Source organism: Cottoperca gobio, unplaced genomic scaffold, assembly GCF_900634415.1.
Source record: "Cottoperca gobio unplaced genomic scaffold, fCotGob3.1 fCotGob3_149arrow_ctg1, whole genome shotgun sequence".
In the NCBI taxonomy this organism is placed as follows: Eukaryota; Metazoa; Chordata; class Actinopteri; order Perciformes; family Bovichtidae; genus Cottoperca; species Cottoperca gobio.
In genome coordinates, this window is record NW_021166809.1 from 132,346 (window position 1) to 156,040 (window position 23,695).

Sequence of the window (23,695 nt, forward strand, 5' to 3'; positions counted from 1 at the left end):
CAACACACATGATGAAGAGCGTCCACAGAGCACAACACACATGATGAAGAGCGTCCACAGAGCAACAGCACACATGATGAAGAGTGTCCACAGAGCAACAACAAACATGATGAAGCGCGTCCACAGAGCAGCAACACACATGATGAAGAGCGTCCACAGAGCAGCAACACACATGATGAAGAGCGTCCACAGAGCAACAACACACATGATGAAGAGCAACAAACATCGTCACAATCTGTGGATTTATTTTATACAATTCAAAATAATTATCAGAGACAAATAAAATAAATAAAAAACATTTATTTATTAATAATAATAACATAAAACAATTCTATAAATGTTTAAATTGAATTCAACTGCCTTTTATTTTAATGCTGCTATTACTATTGTTAATATTTGGGGGGGTTTAGAATGTAGTTTTTAAATTGTCAAGTTTGTGATAAATAAAAAGGCAGCCGGCCTGAGACGACTGAAACACACGTCACTGTCCTGCATCACAGCAACCGCACAGATCACAGATCAGAGATCAGAGATCACAGATCACAGCGACCGCACAGATCACAGATCACAGATCAGAGATCAGAGATCACAGATCAGAGATCACAGATCAGAGATCACAGATCAGAGATCAGAGATCACAGATCAGAGATCACAGATCAGAGATCACAGATCAGAGATCAGAGATCAGAGATCACAGATCACAGATCAGAGATCACAGATCAGAGATCACAGATCACAGATCACAGATCACAGATCAGAGATCACAGATCACAGATCAGAGATCACAGATCAGAGATCACAGATCACAGATCAGAGATCAGAGATCACAGATCAGAGATTACAGATCAGAGATCAGAGATCAGAGATCACAGATCACAGATCAGAGATCACAGATCAGAGATCACAGATCAGAGATCACAGATCACAGATCAGAGATCACAGATCAGAGATCAGATCCTCTCTTCATTTGTATTCATTTGTTTTATTTAAACTACAGAGAACCTGAGTTGTGTCTGAGTGTAATGACAACAAAGATCTTTATATTTCCACATGTTAACTGTAGTCGACATGTTTGTGTGTTTTCCTACCTGGGGAGTTCACTGGCGGTGATGTTTCCAGATGCAGACAGCTCAGGGATCAGGATGGACTCTCCTGGTTTCCTGCGGATCCTGCAGGCTTTGTCTCGGACCTGCTGCTCTATGGACTCAAACTCCGGCTTCTCTGGAGGGTCCGGCTTCACGGGGCCTTCCTCAACGGGCCCTTCTGATTCGCTGACCTCCGGGTCTTCATCTTCTTCTTCTGTGTCATCCTGCGCCGAGCCTTTCTTCTTCTTCTTCTTTCTCTTCTTCTTTTTGGCTTTCTGAAAACATAGGATGTGTGTGTTTTAATAAGATAACAACATTAACTTCTCCTGATTAAAGTCTCCAGACCAGACCTGGGCATTGTACGGCCCGCGGGCCACATCCGGCCCTGTCCGGCCCGCGTGAGGACAATCGTAAATTATAACATATATGAAAAAGTATATATATTTTTATAAACAGCACCCTTTTCAAAATAAAAGCAACTCCTGTATTAGCTGCTCTGCACTGGCTCCCGGTAAAATACAGAATAGAATTCAAAATCCTTCTCCTGACTTACAAATCAATTAATGGTCAGGCTCCAGCATATCTTAAAGATCTCATAGTACCTTATAAACCAACTAGAGCATTACGCTCCCAGACTGCAGGGTTACTTGTGGTTCCTAGAGTCTCTAAGAGTACAATGGGAGCCAGAGCCTTCAGCTATCAAGCTCCTCTCCAGTGGAACCAGCTTCCAGTTTGTGTTCGGGAGGCAGACACCCTCTCCACATTTAAGAGTAGGCTAAAGACTTTCCTTTTTGATAAAGCTTATAGTTAGGGCTGGCTCAGGTTTGCCCTGGATCAGCCCCTAGTTATGCTGCTATAGGCTTAGACTGCCGGGGGACACCTCCCTGCTCTCTTCCTTCTCTCCCTCTCTCTTCTTCTCCCTCTCTTCTTCTCCCTCTCTATCTGAATGCATTTATGTAAATGTATGTTACTAACTCACCATCCGGGGTATCATCCCCGGAGTGTCTGTCTCTCATGTGGCAGGTTGCCACTGATAAAGTTTACGTCAGGATCATGAATCGTGGCTGCGACTGCTGCCCTGGTCCTGCTGGACACCAGGAAGCCTTATTGACATTTTCCTGGATTCATCCAAACTTTCTATTTCTTTTTTTTCCAACACAACATAATTTCTGTCAAATGTTGTATTTGTACTATGTTGTTTATCCTGTACACACGACATCTATTGCACGTCTGTCCGTCCTGGGAGAGGGATCCCTCCTCAGTCTCTCCCTGAGGTTTATAACATGTTCCCCCTTTAATTATGGGGTTTCTTTTAGAAAGTTTTTCCTTGTGTGATGTGAGGGTCTAAGGACAGAGGGTCTAAGGACAGAGGGTCTAAGGACAGAGGGTCTGAGGACAGAGGGTGTCGTAACCTGTACAGTCTGTAAAGCACACTGAGACAAATGTATAATTTGTGATATTGGGCTATACAAATAAATTTGATTTGATTTGATTTGACCATTGTATTGCGTGCATGGTGTAAATAACTTTCTAACTGTGTTGCTATTATTTTGAAAAGGGTGCCGTTTTTCTTTATTTACGTACGCACGCCGCGCACGTGAACAGCTACAAGTGATGCTGGCCCTCAAAATGTCCGCTCACGCCAAAATAAGAAAGATTGATACAGAATGCCGCGTTTTCAAGAAGAAGGAGTCGGGTGCTTTGCTAGCTAAACTGCAAAACCAACAAGGACTTTTTACAAAACATTGCACATCCAGAGATGCAGCTGTCAACACAAGTGATGTCTGATCCCACAACATCGCTAGAAAAAGTAAACCGTTTCTGACGGAGAGTTTATCAAGGAGTGTTTGGTGGATTCTGCAGAACTCATCGCCCGGAGAAAAAGGAGGCATTTGAGAATGTGCCCCTCCCCCGACGCACAGTAACGAGGAGGATGGAGACATCTGGAGCTTCAGCTGCAGAACAGAGCGCTCAACCTTCCCTTGGTTTGGATGAGAGCTGCGATGTACGTGAGTGACACTGCGCAGCTACTCATCTTCCTACGTGGGATAACTAAGGACTTCACGGAGGAGCTGGCACCCTGCAGACAATGAGAGGGACAACAGGGAGTGATTTGTTCACCGAGGTAAATGCATGTGTGGACAAGTTGGGACTGAAATGGGACGAGCTGGCAGGCGGGACAACGGATGGTTGTCTAAATCTGACGGGGAACAATGTTGGACTTGTGAAGAGAATGCAGGATGAAGCGACAGACATGAACCCTGAACAGAAAGGGGTATTGTTGCATTTATTATACATCAGGAAGTGTTGTGTAAGTCAGTTCTAAACATTAACCATGTATTGATGGTGTAACTACAATAGTTAACTTCATCAGGACAAGAGCTTTGAATCAGAGACTGAACATCGTGACAGAGGCTACCTCACAGCTGTCAGGTGCTCAGTGTGGGACCTGAGAGAAGAGTCAACACTTCTGTGTGAAGAAAGGAGAAGACGTCCCACAGCTGTCAGATGCAGACTGGATGCAGACCTGGGTTCTGCTGTAGATGTGACGCACTAATGAATGAACTAAATGTCAAACTGCAATGCAAGGGCCTTGTTGTGCATGAACTGTACAGCGCAGTGAAGATCAGCTGTCAGCTGTCAGCACATATCCACCTCACACATTAAACCTGATGTCAGTGCACGTGCACAGACACACGTGCACAGACACACATGCACAGACACACGGGATGTTCTCACTGAACAAGTGAAGTGAGAACATCAGAAGCACTTGTTGCTGTTTGTATAAAGTTGACTCATTGCTGATCGTTACATCCTGTAAAACATCTGTTCAGTATTGGTTTGTGAAGAATACGATGTAATGATTGTTTGTACTGTTTATTACTTCTCTAGGAGTATTTTATATTATATTATATATATTATATTATATTTATTGGAAGAGAATATCTTTATTCTTTTGATTACCAGTCGCAGCTCATTAACATTTATAATGTACTGCTTTTTACAAAGGGAGAAAATTAATATTGAGCAGAATTAAGTTCAATTTATTGTTGATTGGGCCCCCCAACACAGCTCGGGTTTCTCATGTGGCTCCTTGTAAAAATGAATTGCCCACCCCTGCTCCAGACTGTTTACAGCCAGCAGAGAGGCTGCAAACATGGAGACACTTCAATATGTGCAGCAAGTGGAGAACACTCGTCTTACTGATCGTGCTGACACATATCTGCAGGAAGAGAACACCAACATGGCTCCAGGTACCTGTTTCCTCCTCCAGAGCTTCCACTCCTCCAGCTGCTTCCTGTACTCGACCAGCTTCATCTGGTAATCCTCCTCCAGCTCTGCCTCCAGTTCCACAACCTCTGCCAAGATTTCATCCTCGCACTCTCGCTCATCTGACGCCCGCTCCACATTCTCTCTGATGGAAAGACACACAGGACATTAATGAAGAGGGTACAAGCTTCTGAAGAATACACATCCAGCACGCATTTGTTGGGGAGTAGTGAAGCGTCTGGAGCAGATGTTTCACTGTCTCACTGCACCAAGAGGTTTACCTTCTGAGGAAGAGCTTGTAGGGCGTGTTGGTGAACGTCTGAAAGTCTCTCAGGGCCTTGAGCTCCTTCCACACCTTGACGATGTTCTTCAGCAGAGTCCTGTCTTTCTCCTGCTCGCTGTCTCGCAGCAGCCGAGTGCTCCTGGGATGTTCGGGGAATCATTATTTCTTACATTCAAAGCTTCTTTTGAGCTTTTTGAATGAAGCTTTGATTGATCCTCGATTTGAATGAAGTGATTAATCAGATTAAATGAGTTTTTATTAAATACACTTTCCTTAATGAATATAACTCGTCAGTGTTGTGAGCGCAGTGAAGTATACTGAAGCAGAAGATCTGAGATGCAAACTGTAAACGTCGACTTCTGGACTTTAAACTCTGAAGTTAATGGAAATAACATCTAATTCTACTAATATAATAATAATAATAATAATAATAATATTAGTGCAGCCTCGTCTGAATCTGACACTCAGTGTCTGCAGAGAAGAAGCAGCGTTCGAATGTAAATGCTATGAATGAAACTCTAAATGTTCGTTGCAGCTCTAGAAATCTCAGGTTTGCTGAGCAGGACTTGAATGTGAGGAACTCACCGAAGCTCCAGACTGTACTCAGATATCCTGCGCTGCATGGCTTCGGTCAGACTCTCCCCGCCGTGGATTTCAAGCATATTCCGCAACGCACTCCTCAATCCATTCAACTGCAGCACAGGAAACACAGCGTATGTACACGTGAATAATGAACCAAACATTTCTCCCGACGCACAGACTTGTAAAAAGTATTTATTTTAAAGTTATAGATGCTTCAAGTGTTTCTTTTCTTCCTTATTGTGATTTGATCCAGCTAACGGCGTTTAGACCCAATTACTGTTTATTCTCTGACCTGCTGACGACAGTGATGCAATATTGATATATTTACAGTATTACCAATTAAAAGAACACAGAATTAAGTAACTTCTATGCAAACTGAACATTTGCTACAGCTGCAGCTTCATATTAAAAACGTTTAACTGACTTTTATTATGAAGTAGTCGCAGGATATGTTTGTCAGTGACACTGACCGATAGTCCTGAGTATTAAACCACGTTTGCTTTCACAAACCCGACAACTACTATGTTTTATTTTGGTCCGCCATCAAGTTACAAACGGAATATACAAGGTTTTCATTTTAACCAGTGAAAGACACTATTATTATTATTATTATTAATATTATTATTATTATTATTATTATTAATATTAATATTATTATTATTATTATTATTATTATTATTATTATCATCATTATTATTAGTAGTAGTAGTAGTATCATTATTATTAATATTATTATTAATATTATTAATATCATTATTATTATTATCATTATTATTATCATTATTATTATTAGTAGTAGCATTATTATTATCATTATTATTATTATTAGTATCATTATTATTATTATTATTATTATTATTATTAGTAGCATTATTATTATCATTATTATTATTATTAGTATCATTATTATTATTATTATTATTATTAGTATCATTATTATTATTATTATTATTATTATTAGTATCATTATTATCATTATTATTATTATTAGTATCATTATTATCATTATTATTATTATTAGTATCATTATTATTATTATTATTATTATTAGTATCATTATTATTATTATTATTATTATTAGTATCATTATTATTATTATTATTATTATTATTAGTATCATTATTATCATTATTATTATTATTAGTATCATTATTATTATTATTATTATTATTATTAGTATCATTATTATTATTATTATTATTATTAGTATCATTATTATTATTATTATTATTATTATTATTATTATTATTATTATTATCATTATTTAATAACATTTTCCCCTCTTAAGCGATACCTTCCTGTCCGCTCTCTAAACATAACGCAGATGCACAAAGAATAATCCAGAATCTGAAAAACTTCCGGTGCGTGTTGAGAAATAACAACAAGTGTTCAGATGCTTTGTGTGCGTCAGCCTTCAGTGGGCTCACAGCTTCACCTTGTCAGTGAGGTGTCCTGTGAGATTACTGCGCTGCCTGGTGAGGTACTGATCATACAGCTGGGCCAGCCGGGCCCCCAGCACATGTTCTCGACTGAAGAGTGGGTGGTGGGAGAAGATGAGCCCAGAAACATCCACGTCCAGCTGGTAGTCTCCCTCGGGGTCCGCTGCACCAGCGAGATACAGATTTGCATACTTGGACTTCAGCGCCTGGGGAACAAAAGAACATCATGCATCATGCGAAGTTCTGGAAAACAATAATCCGAATGAAATATACTCGCTGCGTGAGGGTCGCTTAGTGTCTCTAAGTATGTGTGCAGGCTTACAGGAAGCATGAAGCAGTCTGATCGATGCATCAGGATGTAATGAGAAGTCAAGCAGGACAACGATGTTAAACCGTCACTGAACTACCGGATGTTTTAAACATTACATGTGGCGGCTGTGGAAACACGAGTTCTGTTCCAGCTCAGACAGAGGAGCCGAACACTGCAGAGGATCTGTGTAACCGGCACTCTCACTTTCAGCGTTTCCATGTTTGTCATGCCGTTCTAAAATGTAAACATTAATGAATTTAGCAGCGTGAAGATGTCCAGAACGCAGAGCTGCAGGAACAAGTCCTGACACCCTGACATGAGTCAGCACTTTTGCACTTCCAGTTTCCTTGTCTGGAAGTGAACATGTTTGTTGTTCTGTGGTTACACACGCTGAAGAGATGTTCACGTGTTGTTGTTGTTGTTGTTGTTGTTAGAGTTATTGGGAACTTTGAATCTGTTCCGTGTCTTCAAAAAGGCGGAACAAGTGGCTAAGGAGCCGAGGCTAATCGTCGGGAAGTTAAACGTCATCACGCTAACATTAGCCACATGTAGCTTAGCGGTGGTGACATGTGACCTGCTGTAGTTTACTTGTGAAGATTATCCCGCTGCACGAGACGTGCATCATAAACCTTTGTTTGCCACAGAGTTTATTTTCTGCAATAATCCAAAATCCCAATAATCTCATCGTCTTCTTGTGCCGGGACCAGTGACGCTAACTTCAGGGTCCCTGCAGCGCCGTAACAGCTTCCAATGAGGATGCAGATCTGTGCATCTCAATGCGACCTGACACACCAAAGCATCATTTATGATCAATAACTTACAGATCAAATATTCTACATGCATTATCCAACATGTACGCTTCATTTGGTCACCAGGATGATTGAGCTCTGAAGTCAACACTAGAAAATAACTCTCCTGGTTGTTTCTTTACACGAGTGAAAGATAAACTTTATTATTTTTAACAGATTATTCACGAAGCATTTTCTGAACCCTAAAAACATAACTGTTCAAATTAAGCATTTTCCAAACTCTCAAGACTTTGTAAGAACCCTGTTCTTAAGATGGAGCTTTGAGTGTATGAACGTGCACGGTGCTTTAGATGTGTGTGTGTGTGTGTGTGTCTGACCTTCCTGTACACAGTGTGCAGAGCAGGGTCCAGGTCCTCCTCCATGTGGAACAGCGGGGGTCTCGTGGAGGATTCCTTGATGGGGTCGGGCAGAGCCACGATCCGGCCGTCATCTCCAAACCACTTCTTCCCCTTAAAACAAACGTGTGTTTTAAAGATTCCCTGATAAACGTTCAGACCCAGTGACCCTGTTGAGCTGCTGATATTACCTCCTCCATTTTTAAAATGCGGTTCTCCAGAATGTTCTCGTTGGTCAGAGACACAGACGGCCTCTCCCCCACATACAGACCCTCGTCCTCCACATAGCGAGGCTTCATGTTCTCGGGCAGTTTAATGGAGGTGGGGACTGTGACAGAGATGGAAGACACACAATATTAAAGCGAGACAGACACCAACACACTCTGGTCAGTTAAAGAGTTTGTGTTATTTATCTTCAACACTCGTCTTCTTCAGACGAGAGGAACATGAGAACATCAGAGTGTGTGTGTGTAACTGTGTGTGTAGATGTAAACTCTCCACAGCTACATTACATAACGCCTCATGTACATATTAAACACTTGTAATATAAACTTGTGTTGATGTGAGTCATGAAGTGGGGAAGCTTCATGCTGATATCTGTTAGTTACATGTTTGACCCTGTTCACCTGTAGTGTGTACAACATGTATGACTCTGTTCACCTGTAGTGTGTACAACATGTATGACCCTGTTCACCTGTAGTGTGTACAACATGTATGACTCTGTTCACCTGTAGTGTGTACAACATGTATGACTCTGTTCACCTGTAGTGTGTACAACATGTATGACCCTGTTCACCTGTAGTGTGTACAACATGTATGACTCTGTTCACCTGTAGTGTGTACAACATGTATGACTCTGTTCACCTGTAGTGTGTACAACATGTATGACTCTGTTCACCTGTAGTGTGTACAACATGTATGACCCTGTTCACCTGTAGTGTGTACAACATGTATGACTCTGTTCACCTGTAGTGTGTACAACATGTATGACTCTGTTCACCTGTAGTGTGTACAACATGTATGACTCTGTTCACCTGTAGTGTGTACAACATGTATGACCCTGTTCACCTGTAGTGTGTACAACATGTATGACCCTGTTCACCTGTAGTGTGTACAACATGTATGACTCTGTTCACCTGTAGTGTGTACAACATGTATGACTCTGTTCACCTGTAGTGTGTACAACATGTATGACTCTGTTCACCTGTAGTGTGTACAACATGTATGACTCTGTTCACCTGTAGTGTGTACAACATGTATGACTCTGTTCACCTGTAGTGTGTACAACATGTATGACTCTGTTCACCTGTAGTGTCTTTGCTCGAACAGGATTTGAAAGCTGTGGACGTGAATCAGGTGGTTTTGTTACCTGATCGTAAACTCGGCGTGAAGAGGATCTCACTCTCTTGCTGAACACGTTCTCGGTACCCAACATACTCGGCTTTCTTCACTTCCAGGAAGTCCTGTGACGATTGTTCGATGGCGAATAAATCCTCGTCTTCATCTCGCACAAGAGGAGCTTCTTCATTCTGAGGAGAACATGAGACTTCTGGAATCTACAGATACACAACAGGTGGAAATGATGATGAGACATTATAATACAATAGTATTGTTGGGTCTTACCTGCTCTTCATTTTCAGGTTGGTTGTCGACCTCAGCCTCTTCCTGCTCGTCACCTTCGTCTTCTTCATCTTCCTCTCGCTCCTGCTCAGCCGTCTGTCTCTGTTTCTCTGCGTCGTCGTTGTCGTCTCGTGGATCAGGCTCAAAGTTGAGTGTGAAGAAATGATACGCCTCCTCAGCAGTGGGAAGGCCTTGTTCTGTCTGCATTAGATAAAGATTCATAAAGTGTTGGGGGGGGGGGGTGGACGACACACATGAATATGGATTACACCATTTCTTTGGGTAGTGAACTACTAATAATATTGTGTCACGTGAACGTTGTCAGTTTGATTGTTAAGATTTCTCCCTCTGGTTCTTCTCTTCATTGGTAGTTTATATATCTCCCCAACACTGATCATTTGTTCTTCAAACGTTTGCATCTTGTGTCCAGCCTTACTCGTCGTGCTGCTTCTCTGAACTGGACCCTGGTGCTGAGAGCCAGAGGGTCTTGGTGTCTTCCAGCTCTGTCTGGATCGACCTGTAAAACACTGGGAGTTAAACCTGCACTGAAGCCTCCCTGTGAGACCGCGTGGCTGCAGCTCACCTCTCGGTCAAAGCGTGTGACGGTTTCTCTGTCTCTGAGGCTCTGCAAGCGGCTGGGCGGCTCCAGGGAGGCCTCCTGCTCCTGAAGGCTCTCACCTTTGGACTGGAAGAGGCCAGACTGTACATCAATGCTTTTCATACAGGAATAGGAAAACATTCATGATCTTATTTAAGTACAAGCTGGTTGGTGCATAAAGACTTTGGCTTTACTCTGGCTGCTCTCAGTTTCTCTTCCAGGCGCCGCGTCACAGAGCTGTCTAAATGCTGAGACTTCGAAGGGAGACCTAGAAGACAAGAACATCACAAATAAATAAGAATAATGTATAATTCAGTATTGTTCCTGACACCGTTAAAGGTGTGTTCAGGGTTCAGAGTTCAGGTCCAGGTTTTCATACTGAAACATCCTGATGCTGCACAATCAAGATCTCAGTTTCTGTGCTGCTGCCTTGTGTTTGTATCTGCTGCACATTATTGTAAATGATATTAAAATATCTTAAAGGACTTCACTGTGTTTAAGGAGAAACATATTCATTTTGATTGCAAAAGCTTCACTATTACCACATATCATATGCACTTTACTGGCATATTACTCCACAAGCTATAACACCAGATCACCACAGAAACCTTTCACACCCACAAGCTTTGAATGAGCTGCAAGTCTGTGTTTCTGAATCCTGTATCTTTGTGTCTGTCTGTCACTGTTTGTGTATGAAACTTTATGTTTAGCTGAGCGTGTCTAACACAACGTCCTGACAGACCTGGAACACTTCTGGTTAAATTAAGTATAAATAATAATGAATAAATAAAATGTTTAATGGTATCCAGCACTCAACAGCATGAAGTAAGTAGAGAACACGAACCTCTCTGAGAACCAGTCGGAGGTCTCGACGAAACCAGAGTGTCAGCTGCCTTTTCAGAGGATCCTTCATCTTCACTGCGGCACTGAACGGTGGAGATCTCCTCCACACCGCCATCAGGGGACTCCTGAGCTGAAGACTGGTCGAGCAGCTAAGAGACAGAAGCATGATGTAAACACGCCGTGTTAGAGCTTTAAAGTGTGTGCTAGGAAACAGTTATTAAAGAGTGCAAGAAGAAGAATGTGTACCCTTTTCTTCCGCCTCTGTCTCTGAGCCCTTAACGTGCGTTTCAGAGTCTCTCCGGGGTCTTCCTCGCTGCTTTGAGGTTCCTGGTGCAACACAATACCACTAATAAGACAAACAGCGACGGGAATGCAAACTGTACTTCTGTCCACACGGCTATTTAGCACAGCTGGAAAAGAAAAGGCTCATTTGTAAAGGAAGAGAGAAGGAGACGCGTTGAGCAGCCAGCAGCACACAGGAGAGCAACGACAGGCTAAAGCTACTGAACACACACCAACCTTCATTTCAGTTTGCAGACTCTCCTCACTCAATGTGGCAGACGGAACCAGAGCCTACGAGTATAATTACATTTACTAAAGCGTTAGCAGCTCTTTCATCTGAGTTCCTGTGTTTCTGACTGATTGTGATAAAGTGAGACACTCCTCCAGCTCATGTTGAGTCCTGTCAGGAGCAGTGGAGGGAGAAGTATCCAAGTGCTTTACTGCAGTAAAAGCACTGATACCACACTACAAGTAAAATTCCTGCATGTAATGCAAGTATTACCAGGAAGATGTGAGTAAAAGTACTGATTGTGCAGTAAATGTTTTATTTTAGATCTGATGTTCCTGTTACATTACTGTGTGTGTTACATGTTCATGTTACATTAATGTGTGTGTTACATGTTCCTGTTACATTAATGTGTGTGTTACATGTTCCTGTTACATTAATGTGTGTGTTACATGTTCCTGTTACATTAATGTGTGTGTTACATGTTCCTGTTACATTAATGTGTGTGTTACATGTTCCTGCTACATTAATGTGTGTGTTACATGTTCCTGCTACATTAATGTGTGTGTTACATGTTCCTGTTACATTAATGTGTGTGTTACATGTTCCTGTTGCATTAATGTGTGTGTTACATGTTCCTGTTACATTAATGTGTGTGTTACATGTTCCTGCTACATTAATGTGTGTGTTACATGTTCCTGTTACATTAATGTGTGTGTTACATGTTCCTGTTGCATTAATGTGTGTGTTACATGTTCCTGTTACATTAATGTGTGTGTTACATGTTCCTGTTACATGTTCCTGTTACATTAATGTGTGTGTTACATGTTCCTGTTACATTACTGTGTGTGTTACATGTTCCTGTTACATTAATGTGTGTGTTACATGTTCCTGTTACATTAATGTGTGTGTTACATGTTCCTGTTACATTAATGTGTGTGTTACATGTTCCTGTTACATTAATGTGTGTGTTACATGTTCCTGTTGCATTAATGTGTGTGTTACATGTTCCTGTTACATTAATGTGTGTGTTACATGTTCCTGTTACATGTTCCTGTTACATTAATGTGTGTGTTACATGTTCCTGTTACATTACTGTGTGTGTTACATGTTCATGTTACATTAATGTGTGTGTTACATGTTCCTGTTACATTAATGTGTGTGTTACATGTTCCTGTTACATTAATGTGTGTGTTACATGTTCCTGTTACATTAATGTGTGTGTTACATGTTCCTGTTACATTAATGTGTGTGTTACATGTTCCTGCTACATTAATGTGTGTGTTACATGTTCCTGCTACATTAATGTGTGTGTTACATGTTCCTGTTACATTAATGTGTGTGTTACATGTTCCTGTTACATTAATGTGTGTGTTACATGTTCCTGTTGCATTAATGTGTGTGTTACATGTTCCTGTTACATTAATGTGTGTGTTACATGTTCCTGTTACATTAATGTGTGTTACATGTTCCTGTTACATTAATGTGTGTGTTACATGTTCCTGTTACATTAATGTGTGTGTTACATGTTCCTGTTACATTAATGTGTGTGTTACATGTTTCCTGTTACATTAATGTGTGTGTTACATGTTCCTGTTACATTAATGTGTGTGTTACATGTTCCTGTTACATTAATGTGTGTGTTACATGTTCCTGTTACATTAATGTGTGTGTTACATGTTCCTGTTACATTAATGTGTGTGTTACATGTTCCTGTTACATTAATGTGTGTGTTACATGTTCCTGTTACATTAATGTGTGTGTTACATGTTCCTGTTACATTAATGTGTGTGTTACATGTTCCTGTTACATTAATGTGTGTGTTACATGTTCCTGTTAGCATTAATGTGGGTGTTACATGTTCCTGTTACATTAATGTGTGTGTTACATGTTCCTGTTACATTAATGTGTGTGTTACATGTTCCTGTTACATTAATGTGTGTGTTACATGTTCCTGTTACATTAATGTGTGTGTTACATGTTCCTGTTAATTAATGTGTGTGTTACATGTTCCTGTTAGCATTAATGTGTGTGTTACATGTTTCCTGTTACATTAATGTGTGTGTTACATGTTCCTGTTACATTAATGTGTGTGTTACATGTTCCTGTTACATTAATGTGTTGTTACATGTTCCTGTTGCATTAATGTGTGTGTTACATGTTCCTGTTACATTTAATGTGTGTGGTACATTAATGTGTGTGTTACATGTTTCCTGTTGCAATTAATGTGTGGTTACATTGTTCTGTTACATTAATGTGTGTGTTACATGTTCCTGTTACATTAATGTGTGGTTACATGTTCCTGTTACATTATGTGTGTGTTACATGTTCCTGTGACATTAATGTGTGTGTTACATGTTCCTGTTTACATTAATGTGTGTGTTACATGTTCCTGTTACATTAATGTGTGTGTTACATGTTCCTGTTACATATGTGTGTGTTACATGTTCCTGTTACATTAATGTGTGTTACATGTTCCTGTTGCATTAATGTGTGTGTTACATGTTCCTGTTACATTAATGTGTGTGTTACATGTTCCTGCTGCATTAATGTGTGTGTTACATGTTCCTGTTACATTAATGTGTGTTACATGTTCCTGTTACATTAATGTGTGTGTTACATGTTCCTGTTACATTAATGTGTGTTACATGTTCCTGTTACATTAATGTGTGTGTTACATGTTCCTGTTACATTAATGTGTTTGTTACATGTTCCTGCTGCATTAATGTGTGTGTTACATGTTCCTGTTACATTAATGTGTGTTACATGTTCCTGTTACATTAATGTGTGTGTTACATGTTCCCTGCTGCATTAATGTGTGTGTTACATGTTCCTGTTGCATTAATGTGTGTGTTACATGTTCCTGTTACATTAATGTGTGTGTTACATGTTCCTGCTGCATTAATGTGTGTGTTACATGTTCCTGTTACATTAATGTGTGTGTTACATGTTCCTGTTACATTAATGTGTGTGTTACATGTTCCTGTTGCATTAATGTGTGTGTTACATGTTCCTGCTGCATTAATGTGTGTGTTACATGTTCCTGCTGCATTAATGTGTGTGTTACATGTTCCTGTTACATTAATGTGTGTGTTACATGTCTTGTGTTACATGTTCCTGCTACATTAATGTGTGTGTTACATGTTCCTGTTACATTAATGTGTGTGTTACATGTTCCTGTTACATTAATGTGTGTGTTACATGTTCCTGTTGCATTAATGTGTGTGTTACATGTTCCTGTTGACATTAATGTGTGTGTTACATGTTCCTGTTACATTAATGTGTGTGTTACATGTTCCTGTTACATTAATGTGTGTGTTACATGTTCCTGTTACATTAATGTGTGTGTTACATGTTCCTGTTGCATTAATGTGTGTGTTACATGTTCCTGTTGCATTAATGTGTGTGTTACATGTTCCTGTTGCATTAATGTGTGTGTTACATGTTCCTGTTGCATTAATGTGTGTGTTACATGTTCCTGTTGCATTAATGTGTGTGTTACATGTTCCTGTTGCATTAATGTGTGTGTTACATGTTCCTGTTGCATTAATGTGTGTGTTACATGTTCCTGTTGCATTAATGTGTGTGTTACATGTTCCTGTTGCATTAATGTGTGTGTTACATGTTCCTGTTGCATTAATGTGTGTGTTACATGTTCCTGTTGCATTAATGTGTGTGTTACATGTTCCTGTTGCATTAATGTGTGTGTTACATGTTCCTGTTGCATTAATGTGTGTTTACATGTTCCGTGCATTAATGTGGTGTTACATGTTCCTGTTGCATTAATGTGTGTGTTACATGTTCCTGTTGCATTAATGTGTGTGTTACATGTTCCTGTTGCATTAATTGTGTGTTACATGTTCCTGTTGCATTAATGTGTGTGTACATGTTCCTGTTGCATTAATGTGTGTGTTACATGTTCCTGTTACATTAATGTGTGGTTACATGTTCCTGTTCATTAATGTGTGTGTTACATGTTCCTGCTTACATTAAGTGTGTGTTACATGTTCCTGTTGCATTAATGTGTGTGTTACATGTTCCTGTTACATTAATGTGTGTGTTACATGTTCCTGTTGCATTAATGTGTGTGGTTACATGTTCCTGTTACATTAATGTGTGTGTTACATGTTCCTGTTACATTAATGTGTTTGTGTTACATGTTCCTGTTACATTAATGTGTGTGTTACATGTTCCTGTTACATTAATGTGTGTGTTACATGTTCCTGTTACATTAATTGTGTGTTACATGTTCCTGCTACATTTAATGTGTGTGTTACATGTTCCTAGTCTACATTAATGTGTGTGTTACATGTTCCTGTTGACATTATGTGTGTGTACATGTTCCTGTTGCATTAATGTGTGTGTTACATTGTTCCTGTTTGCATTAATGTGTTGTGTTACATGTTCCTGTTGCATTAATGTGTGTGTTACATGTTCCTGTTGCATTAATGTGTGTGTTACATGTTCCTGTTGCATTAATGTGTGTGTTACATGTTCCTGTTGCATTAATGTGTGTGTTACATGTTCCTGTTGCATTAATGTGTGTGTTACATGTTCCTGTTACATTAATGTGTGTGTTACATGTTCCTGTTACATTAATGTGTGTGTTACATGTTCCTGTTGCATTAATGTGTGTGTTACATGTTCCTGTTACATTAATGTGTGTGTTACATGTTCCTGTTACATTAATGTGTGTGTTACATGTTCCTGTTGCATTAATGTGTGTTACATGTTCCTGTTGCATTAATGTGTGTGTTACATGTTCCTGTTGCATTAATGTGTGTGTTACATGTTCCTGTTACATTAATGTGTGTGTTACATGTTCCTGTTACATTAATGTGTGTGTTACATGTTCCTGTTACATTAATGTGTGTGTTACATGTTCCTGTTGCATTAATGTGTGTGTTACATGTTCCTGTTACATTAATGTGTGTGTTACATGTTCCTGTTACATTAATGTGTGTGTTACATGTTCCTGTTACATTAATGTGTGTGTTACATGTTCCTGTTACATTAATGTGTGTGTTACATGTTCCTGTTACATTAATGTGTGTGTTACATGTTCCTGTTACATTAATGTGTGTGTTACATGTTCCTGTTGCATTAATGTGTGTGTTACATGTTCCTGTTGCATTAATGTGTGTGTTACAGATGTTTCCGTCCTGTACATCCTGTTGGTAGTTTAATGTACACACTGCATCAGATTCTATAAGATCATCACGTTTGTATCTTTGTCTCTGTCCTGTTAGAAACACATGTCTCTAAAAAGTCAACTTTTCAAAAGAGTTTTCATCTTTGTGACGATTATTTAGGAGCATACAGCTGCATTTTTTGCAAGAGATTTTAAGTATATATTTGCATAAAATGGAAACTCATGTAAAGTACAAGTATCTCCAATTTGATCGCTTAATTTACACTTAAGTACAATACTTAAGTAAATGTACTTAGTTACTTCCTCACTGTGAAGGAGGGCTCTTGTTTTCTGTGCTGGATGAACTGCTCCCTTCAGTCCACTAAACACAACGTTTATCTGTAATAACATTCATTTATACATAACTTTACCTGAATATCGTCCTCATTTTTGTTTTTTACCAAACTCTCTCGCAAAGCACGTCGTTTCTTCCGCAGCTTTTCTCGAATGTCACTGGAACAGAAAAGAGGTTTTAAACATAGAGAGCTACACGTGACACCTCAGAGACGAAAGCTATAGCTAGCTAACGTCAAATGAAAGTTGCTCATTGCTAACAAGGGAACAGTTACCTTGAGGAGGCCATGGTGGCGAGGATAGCTTTCTTTACAATACAGAAATTGTAGAAAGTCAAGGCTGTTGTGGTTTAAGCTAAGCTAACTAAGTATTATTATAACCAGCTAACTTGTCACGATGTTTGGCGCTTGTGCCCAAATCAGCATTTATCTGCGCGAGACATTTCTCTCAATATTCAGAGATAACGTTAACAAACCAGCGCCGTTACCGCTGCCTAGTAACGCGAGATAAACTACTCCTCAACCGACCTTGAAAAAAAAAGAACGAGTCCCGCCCGACTGGGCTGTGATTGGCTAGTACTCGTTACTTCCGGTTACTTCGACACTTCCTTGTGATTGGATGCTAGCTCCACCGGTTTACGAGAATAAAAGTGTTGTGTAAAACTAAACTAATTATAATATCGAAATGTAGTAAAAAATGTCATTATACATTTTGAACATCTTTAATATAACATAGAATTCATTATAAACTTATTGATAATATAAAGGTACATTTTATAAATGCAACAATAAGTTACCTAGACTGGTGAACTCAAACCGTGAACTTTGTAAAGAAGAATAAAACATTTTTTCATATAATTTATGTTATTGAAGTTTATTTATACCAATTAATAATATACCAAAATGCATATTGTTGTTTCTCTGGACCATTATGTTGAGCACATATCTGAAAAGTTTGTATAGAATGTTTTTTTCAATCGTTTGTAAAATAAGAACAAATTACAGATATGTTTTATGTTTTAAAAACATAAACACTGCTTTGGGTTACAGAACAGAAAAAGCAGTGAAGAAACAATAGATAATCTGTGTAAACAAGACAACACATTCATTTTTACAAACAAGAATAAGCATTACGTAACTTTAACACTTGGTATTGTTTGTATTCAGCTGCTTAACAATCACACAAGGTTCCGTTGTATAAACTCTGAAGCTTTTTAAACTTGCACCTGTTGTCGTGTTTATTTCCTAAATGTCTTCTTATGTTTTTATGTTATATTAGGCGATGTGCTGTCATGGATGGTTGTTGATGTTGTTTGGATATACCTTTGTGCTCCCCTGGGGGCAATAAAGGTTTCATTCATGAACTGAGTTGTATAAAGATACTAACGGTATAAAAAAAACTGTACACAACATTGTGATGGTTTGTAAAAGCAACAATATACAAAGAACTCCACGAGAGAGCCTGAAATCCTTCGCTGCTGGATCATAGTCCCTGACTCCATCTGAAAACAACACTTAGATGTCCTTAGAGGACAGTGGATTACTTTGTATTTTAAACAGCGTACGAAATATAAAATATATTTGGTCTAAAAAATTGGTGCATTTACAAAATGTTGGTGGAACTTTTAAAAAGAGTAATTAGTGCACAAAGCTGCTGTTTTTAATGTGAAATGAGCCCAGATTGAAATGCATACAGTGGTCACCACGTGTGCCAACATGAGTGAATTATAAACCCTGAACTAGTAATTATATATATAATTACAGTTATTCTGAGATGTATGTAACTGTGATCTGTACCCTCAGCTCATTTAGTAAGTGTGAGCATTACAAGAGGATTCAAACTACAGACAGAACCTTAAAGAAACATTTCAAACACATTTAAACTCATGCGTTCTATGATCTTCACATCTGGAGCTCTGACTTCACAATTTAACTTTTGACTATTTTCCACCAGATTGAGACGTTTTCTCATGTTTGGGACAAATGTAGCCGGTGTGTAGCTGACACCAGGAAGTAACGATGGAGAACTTCTGCCTGTTCAATCAGCCTTTATTGTCTCTGTTGGTGTTCTCCTTCATGTGTCCATAAATTACCGTTGAAACAGAAGAAACACAAGAAAGTCATCATCATACGGTAACTCCACAGTCGGGGTGTTTGGACATGCACCCCTCTCTTCAGCGTTTCCTTCCCCCCGTCCCCCAGAAAGTGCCGGTTTCAGGAGTATCAACATAAAAGCATATTTAACAAAATAAGACTCCTCGAAATAAATATACAAAAAGGAGTATTATTACAACAAAATATGAACAATTAGATGTTTGTGAAATATAAAACATGTTATCATTTGTACATCGGTTACACAAACACCTGCACTTATCATGTTTCAACAATCAACATCAATGTTGGTGACAATCATCCACACATCTCACTCAGAAACACTAAATGTCTTCATTAAACAACAACACGTAAAGAAAATGACATCTGGAAATGAATGAATATTTTTGATCTAATGTAATATATACAATAATAATATAAATGTATAATATCATCATCAGAGACATCAGAGCAACTTGTTTAAGGTTAAGTTATTATTGATCTCACAGCCAATACAAATAAATCAGAAACTCATTCAAATAATATCATTTCAAATCAGTAGATAGTTCTCTATAATATAACTAGCAGTACCATCATGTGTATACAAATATAGTTACCATGTGTGTAATAATGTGCTTTCTATTCATAGTCCTCTGCCAGTGTGTCCAAATAGTCTGTGTCTGCATAAAGCAGGAAGCCGGAGAACAGGCTGTCCGTCCAGCCCGGGTCAGAAAATAACCCGTTCTGGTCGTGGAAGAAGATCTCCAGCCACACCTCGTCCTCTGGGTTCAGGTAGGTGACGGTGGAGCCGGACGCCACGTCGTGGTTCCCTGTGTTGGCATCAAAGGTTTTAATGCGATACTGCCCGTTCTGCACCAGACCAATGGCCAGGTGTTTGTTGGCCAGTGTAATGTCGTAGGAGAAGTAATAAATACCCGGGTATGCACAGATGAATTTGCCCGTCAGCGGGTTGTAGTGTCCGCCCTCATCGAACAGCACCTTGTTGAACTTGATGGGTGTTTTCTCTGCAGGGTAGCTGCTGGTGATTCCTGCAGAGAAGGCTGATTTAGGCAGCAGGCTGCCACACCTGCAGGTCCCTGCAGTCCCGCGTGGTCCTCTTTGTCCCTGCTGTCCTTTCTCTCCGTCGCGCCCTGAAGGACCAAGTGAGCCCACTTCTCCACTCCCTCCTGCGGGGCCTCGCTTCCCCGCGGGGCCCCGCTGTCCTCGGCCTCCGATTTTTCCTGTGGGGCCAACTCTGCCCTTCAAGCCTGAAACAGAAACATCATGTTGGATCATCATCTGTACGGAAGCCCTAAACGGCCATGATTCAAACATTTATTTCCTCTGTTTTCCCGTTGATATAAGTTATTTATGTCATTATCTGGAAATAACTGTACACTGTACACTGTAAACTGTAAACTGTAAATGATCTGAATGTCAGTGAGTTCTGAAACATGTGACACCTCCTCAGACCAGCTGTTCACTCTTCTCTCACAGCGTTAGTATTTATAATAATACCTGTCACTCCCTTTTCTCCCTTTTCTCCCTTCCTGCCATCTCTGCCATCTCTTCCCAGGATACCCACGTTCCCATCTGCTCCGGGGGCCCCGCTGGGACCGGGTTTGCCAGGCAGGCCCGGGGACCCGGGGACACTGCAGATGAGACGCGAGGCTCCTTTCAGTTTGGAGTCAAACAGCTGTCCGAAGACACAGTGGAAGAGACAGACGCCCATCAACGCCCACATCCTCAGATCTGAAGAAATAACATGTTTTAGAGAAACTAGCTGCATATGTGGATTATGAAACAAGTCCCCCCCTCAGACAGAGGAGCAAGAAACACAGACTTTATGTTGTTTAGCCTCTTGTTGTTGTTGTGTCTCTTTGTAGTCGCTTTGTGTCTCTTTGTAGTCGTTTTGTTTCTCTTTGTAGTCGCGTTGTGTCTCTTTGTAGTCACTTTGTGTCTCTTTGTAGTCGCTTTGTGTCTCTTTTTAATAATTTTGTGTCTCTTTGTAGTCACTTTGTGTCTCTTTGTAGTCATTTTGTGTCTCTTTGTAGTCACTTTGTGTCTCTTTGTAGTCATTTTGTGTCTCTTTTTAGTCATTTTGTGTCTCTTTGTAGTCGTTTTGTGTCTCTTTGTAGTCGTTTTGTGTCTCTTTGTAGTCACTCTGTGTCTCTTCGTAGTCAATTTGTGTCTCTTTGTAGTCGTTGTGTGTCTCTTTGTAGTCACTCTGTGTCTCTTTGTAGTCACTTTGTGTCTCTTTGTAGTCGTTTTGTGTCTCTTTGTAGTCGTTTTGTGTCTCTTTGTAGTCACTCTGTGTCTCTTTGTAGTCACTTTGTGTCTCTTTGTAGTCGTTTTGTGTCTCTTTGTAGTCGTTTTGTGTCTCTTTGTAGTCACTCTGTGTCTCTTTGTAGTCACTTTGTGTCTCTTTGTAGTCATTTTGTGTCTCTTTGTAGTCATTTTGTGCCTCTTTGTAGTCACTTTGTGTCTCTTTGTAGTCGTTTTGTGTCTCTTTGTAGTCGTTTTGTGTCTCTTTGTAGTCACTCTGTGTCTCTTCGTAGTCACTTTGTGTCTCTTTGTAGTCGTTTTGTGTCTCTTTGTAGTCGTTTTGTGTCTCTTTCTAATCACTCTGTGTCTCTTCGTAGTCACTTTGTGTCTCTTTGTAGTCGTTTTGTGTCTCTTTGTAGTCATTTTGTGTCTCTTTGTAGAGACTTTGTGTCTCTTTGTAGCGACTTTGTGTCTCTTTGTAGTGACTTTGTGTCTCTTTGTAGTAATTTTGTGTCTCGTTGTAGTCACTTTGTGTCTCTTAGTAGTCGTTTTGTGTCTCTTCGTAGTCACTTTGTGTCTCTTTGTAGTCGTTTTGTGTCTCTTTGTAGTCGTTTTGTGTCTCTTTGTAGAGACTTTGTGTCTCTTTGTAGCGACTTTGTGTCTCTTTGTAGTGACTTTGTGTCTCTTTGTAGTAATTTTGTGTCTCTTTGTAGTCACTTTGTGTCTCTTAGTAGTCGTTTTGTGTCTCTTTGTAGTCACTTTGTGTCTCTTTGTAGTCGTTTTGTGTCTCTTTGTAGTCGTTTTGTGTCTCTTTGTAGTCACTCTGTCTCTTTGTAGTCAATCTGTGTCTCTTTGTAGTCACTTTGTGTCTCTTTGTAGTCGCTTTGTGTCTCTTTTTAATAATTTTGTGTCTCTTTGTAGTCACTTTGTGTCTCTTTGTAGTCATTTTGTGTCTCTTTGTAGTCACTTTGTGTCTCTTTGTAGTAATTTTGTGTCTCTTTGTAGTCATTTTGTGTCTCTTTGTAGTCACTTTGTGTCTCTTTGTAGTCGTTTTGTGTCTCTTTGTGGTCGTTTTGTGTCTCTTTGTAGTCACTCTGTGTCTCTTCGTAGTGACTTTGTGTCTCTTTGTAGTGACTTTGTGTCTCTTTGTAGTAATTTTGTGTCTCTTTGTAGTCACTTTGTGTCTCTTAGTAGTCATTTTGTGTCTCTTTGTAGTCACTTTGTGTCTCTTTGTAGTCATTTTGTGTCTCTTTGTAGTCATTTTGTGTCTCTTTGTAGTCACTTTGTGTCTCTTTGTAGTCGTTTTGTGTCTCTTTGTGGTCGTTTTGTGTCTCTTTGTAGTCACTCTGTGTCTCTTCGTAGTGACTTTGTGTCTCTTTGTAGTGACTTTGTGTCTCTTTGTTGTGACTTTGTGTCTCTTTGTAGTAATTTTGTGTCTCTTTGTAGTCACTTTGTGTCTCTTAGTAGTCATTTTGTGTCTCTTTGTAGTCACTTTGTGTCTCTTTGTAGTCGTTTTGTGTCTCTTTGTAGTCACTCTGTGTCTGTTTGTAGTAATTTTGTGTCTCTTTGTAGTCACTTTGTGTCTCTTAGTAGTCATTTTGTGTCTCTTTGTAGTCACTTTGTGTCTCTTTGTAGTCGTTTTGTGTCTCTTTGTAGTCACTCTGTGTCTGTTTGTAGTCACTTTGTGTCTCTTTGTTGTCATTTTGTGTCTCTTTGTAGTCACTATGTGTCTCTTCGTAGTCATTTTGTGTCTCTTTGTAGTCGTTTTGTGTCTCTTTGTAGTCGTTTTGTGTCTCTTTGTAGTCATTTTGTGTCTCTTTGTAGTCACTTTGTGTCTCTTTGTAGTCATTTTGTGTCTCTTTGTAGTCACTTTGTGTCTCTTTGTAGTCGTTTTGTGTCTTTTTGCAGTCACTTTGTGTCTCTTTGTAGTCACTTTGTGTCTCTTTGAAGTCGTTTTGTGTCTCTTTGTAGTCACTATGTGTCTCTTCGTAGTCATTTTGTGTCTCTTTGTAGTCGTTTTGTGTCTCTTTGTAGTCGTTTTGTGTCTCTTTTTGGTCATTTTGTTTCTCTTTGTAGTCACTTTGTGTCTCTTTGTAGTCACTCTGTGTCTGTTTGTAGTCACTTTGTGTCTCTTTGTTGTCATTTTGGTGTCTCTTTGTAGTCACTCTGTGTC

General features: G+C 39.6%; 2 protein-coding genes across 6 annotated transcripts in view; both read right to left on the bottom strand.

Moving 5' to 3' along the window:
• The window catches only part of cc2d2a (coiled-coil and C2 domain containing 2A), a 30,507-nt gene extending 12,827 nt beyond the window's left edge, over positions 1–17,680 (bottom strand). For 3 of the 4 annotated variants that reach the window (XM_029426273.1, XM_029426272.1, XM_029426271.1), the window contains exons 1-17: positions 17,443–17,680; positions 17,245–17,326; positions 11,694–11,747; positions 11,421–11,501; positions 11,176–11,323; positions 10,526–10,599; positions 10,317–10,418; positions 10,170–10,250; positions 9,737–9,934; positions 9,483–9,642; positions 8,305–8,441; positions 8,096–8,227; positions 6,656–6,865; positions 5,224–5,330; positions 4,637–4,777; positions 4,344–4,500; positions 1,089–1,360 (exon numbers count right to left, since the gene is read on the bottom strand). In XM_029426273.1, the coding sequence (XP_029282133.1) occupies positions 1,089–1,360; positions 4,344–4,500; positions 4,637–4,777; positions 5,224–5,330; positions 6,656–6,865; positions 8,096–8,227; positions 8,305–8,441; positions 9,483–9,642; positions 9,737–9,934; positions 10,170–10,250; positions 10,317–10,418; positions 10,526–10,599; positions 11,176–11,323; positions 11,421–11,501; positions 11,694–11,747; positions 17,245–17,326; positions 17,443–17,456 (2,150 nt within the window). In that variant the 5' untranslated portion in view covers positions 17,457–17,680. The remainder of the gene's footprint in view (positions 1–1,088; positions 1,361–4,343; positions 4,501–4,636; positions 4,778–5,223; positions 5,331–6,655; positions 6,866–8,095; positions 8,228–8,304; positions 8,442–9,482; positions 9,643–9,736; positions 9,935–10,169; positions 10,251–10,316; positions 10,419–10,525; positions 10,600–11,175; positions 11,324–11,420; positions 11,502–11,693; positions 11,748–17,244; positions 17,327–17,442) is intronic. The other variant, XM_029426274.1, reaches the window with a different exon arrangement.
• A 1,713-nt stretch (positions 17,681–19,393) lies between these two features.
• On the bottom strand, positions 19,394–21,167 carry c1qtnf7 (C1q and TNF related 7). Of its 2 annotated transcripts, XM_029426260.1 has the most exons (3): positions 20,776–21,167; positions 20,193–20,525; positions 19,394–20,087 (listed from the first exon to the last, which is right to left on the bottom strand). In XM_029426260.1, the coding sequence occupies exons 1-3, from the start codon at positions 21,044–21,046 to the stop codon at positions 19,897–19,899; spliced, it is 795 nt and encodes a 264-aa protein (XP_029282120.1). In that variant the 5' UTR covers positions 21,047–21,167; the 3' UTR covers positions 19,394–19,896. The 2 variants fall into 2 exon arrangements, with proteins under 2 accessions (XP_029282120.1, XP_029282119.1); XM_029426259.1 differs by having other exon boundaries at positions 19,394–20,525.
• Positions 21,168–23,695: the final 2,528 nt, after the last annotated feature.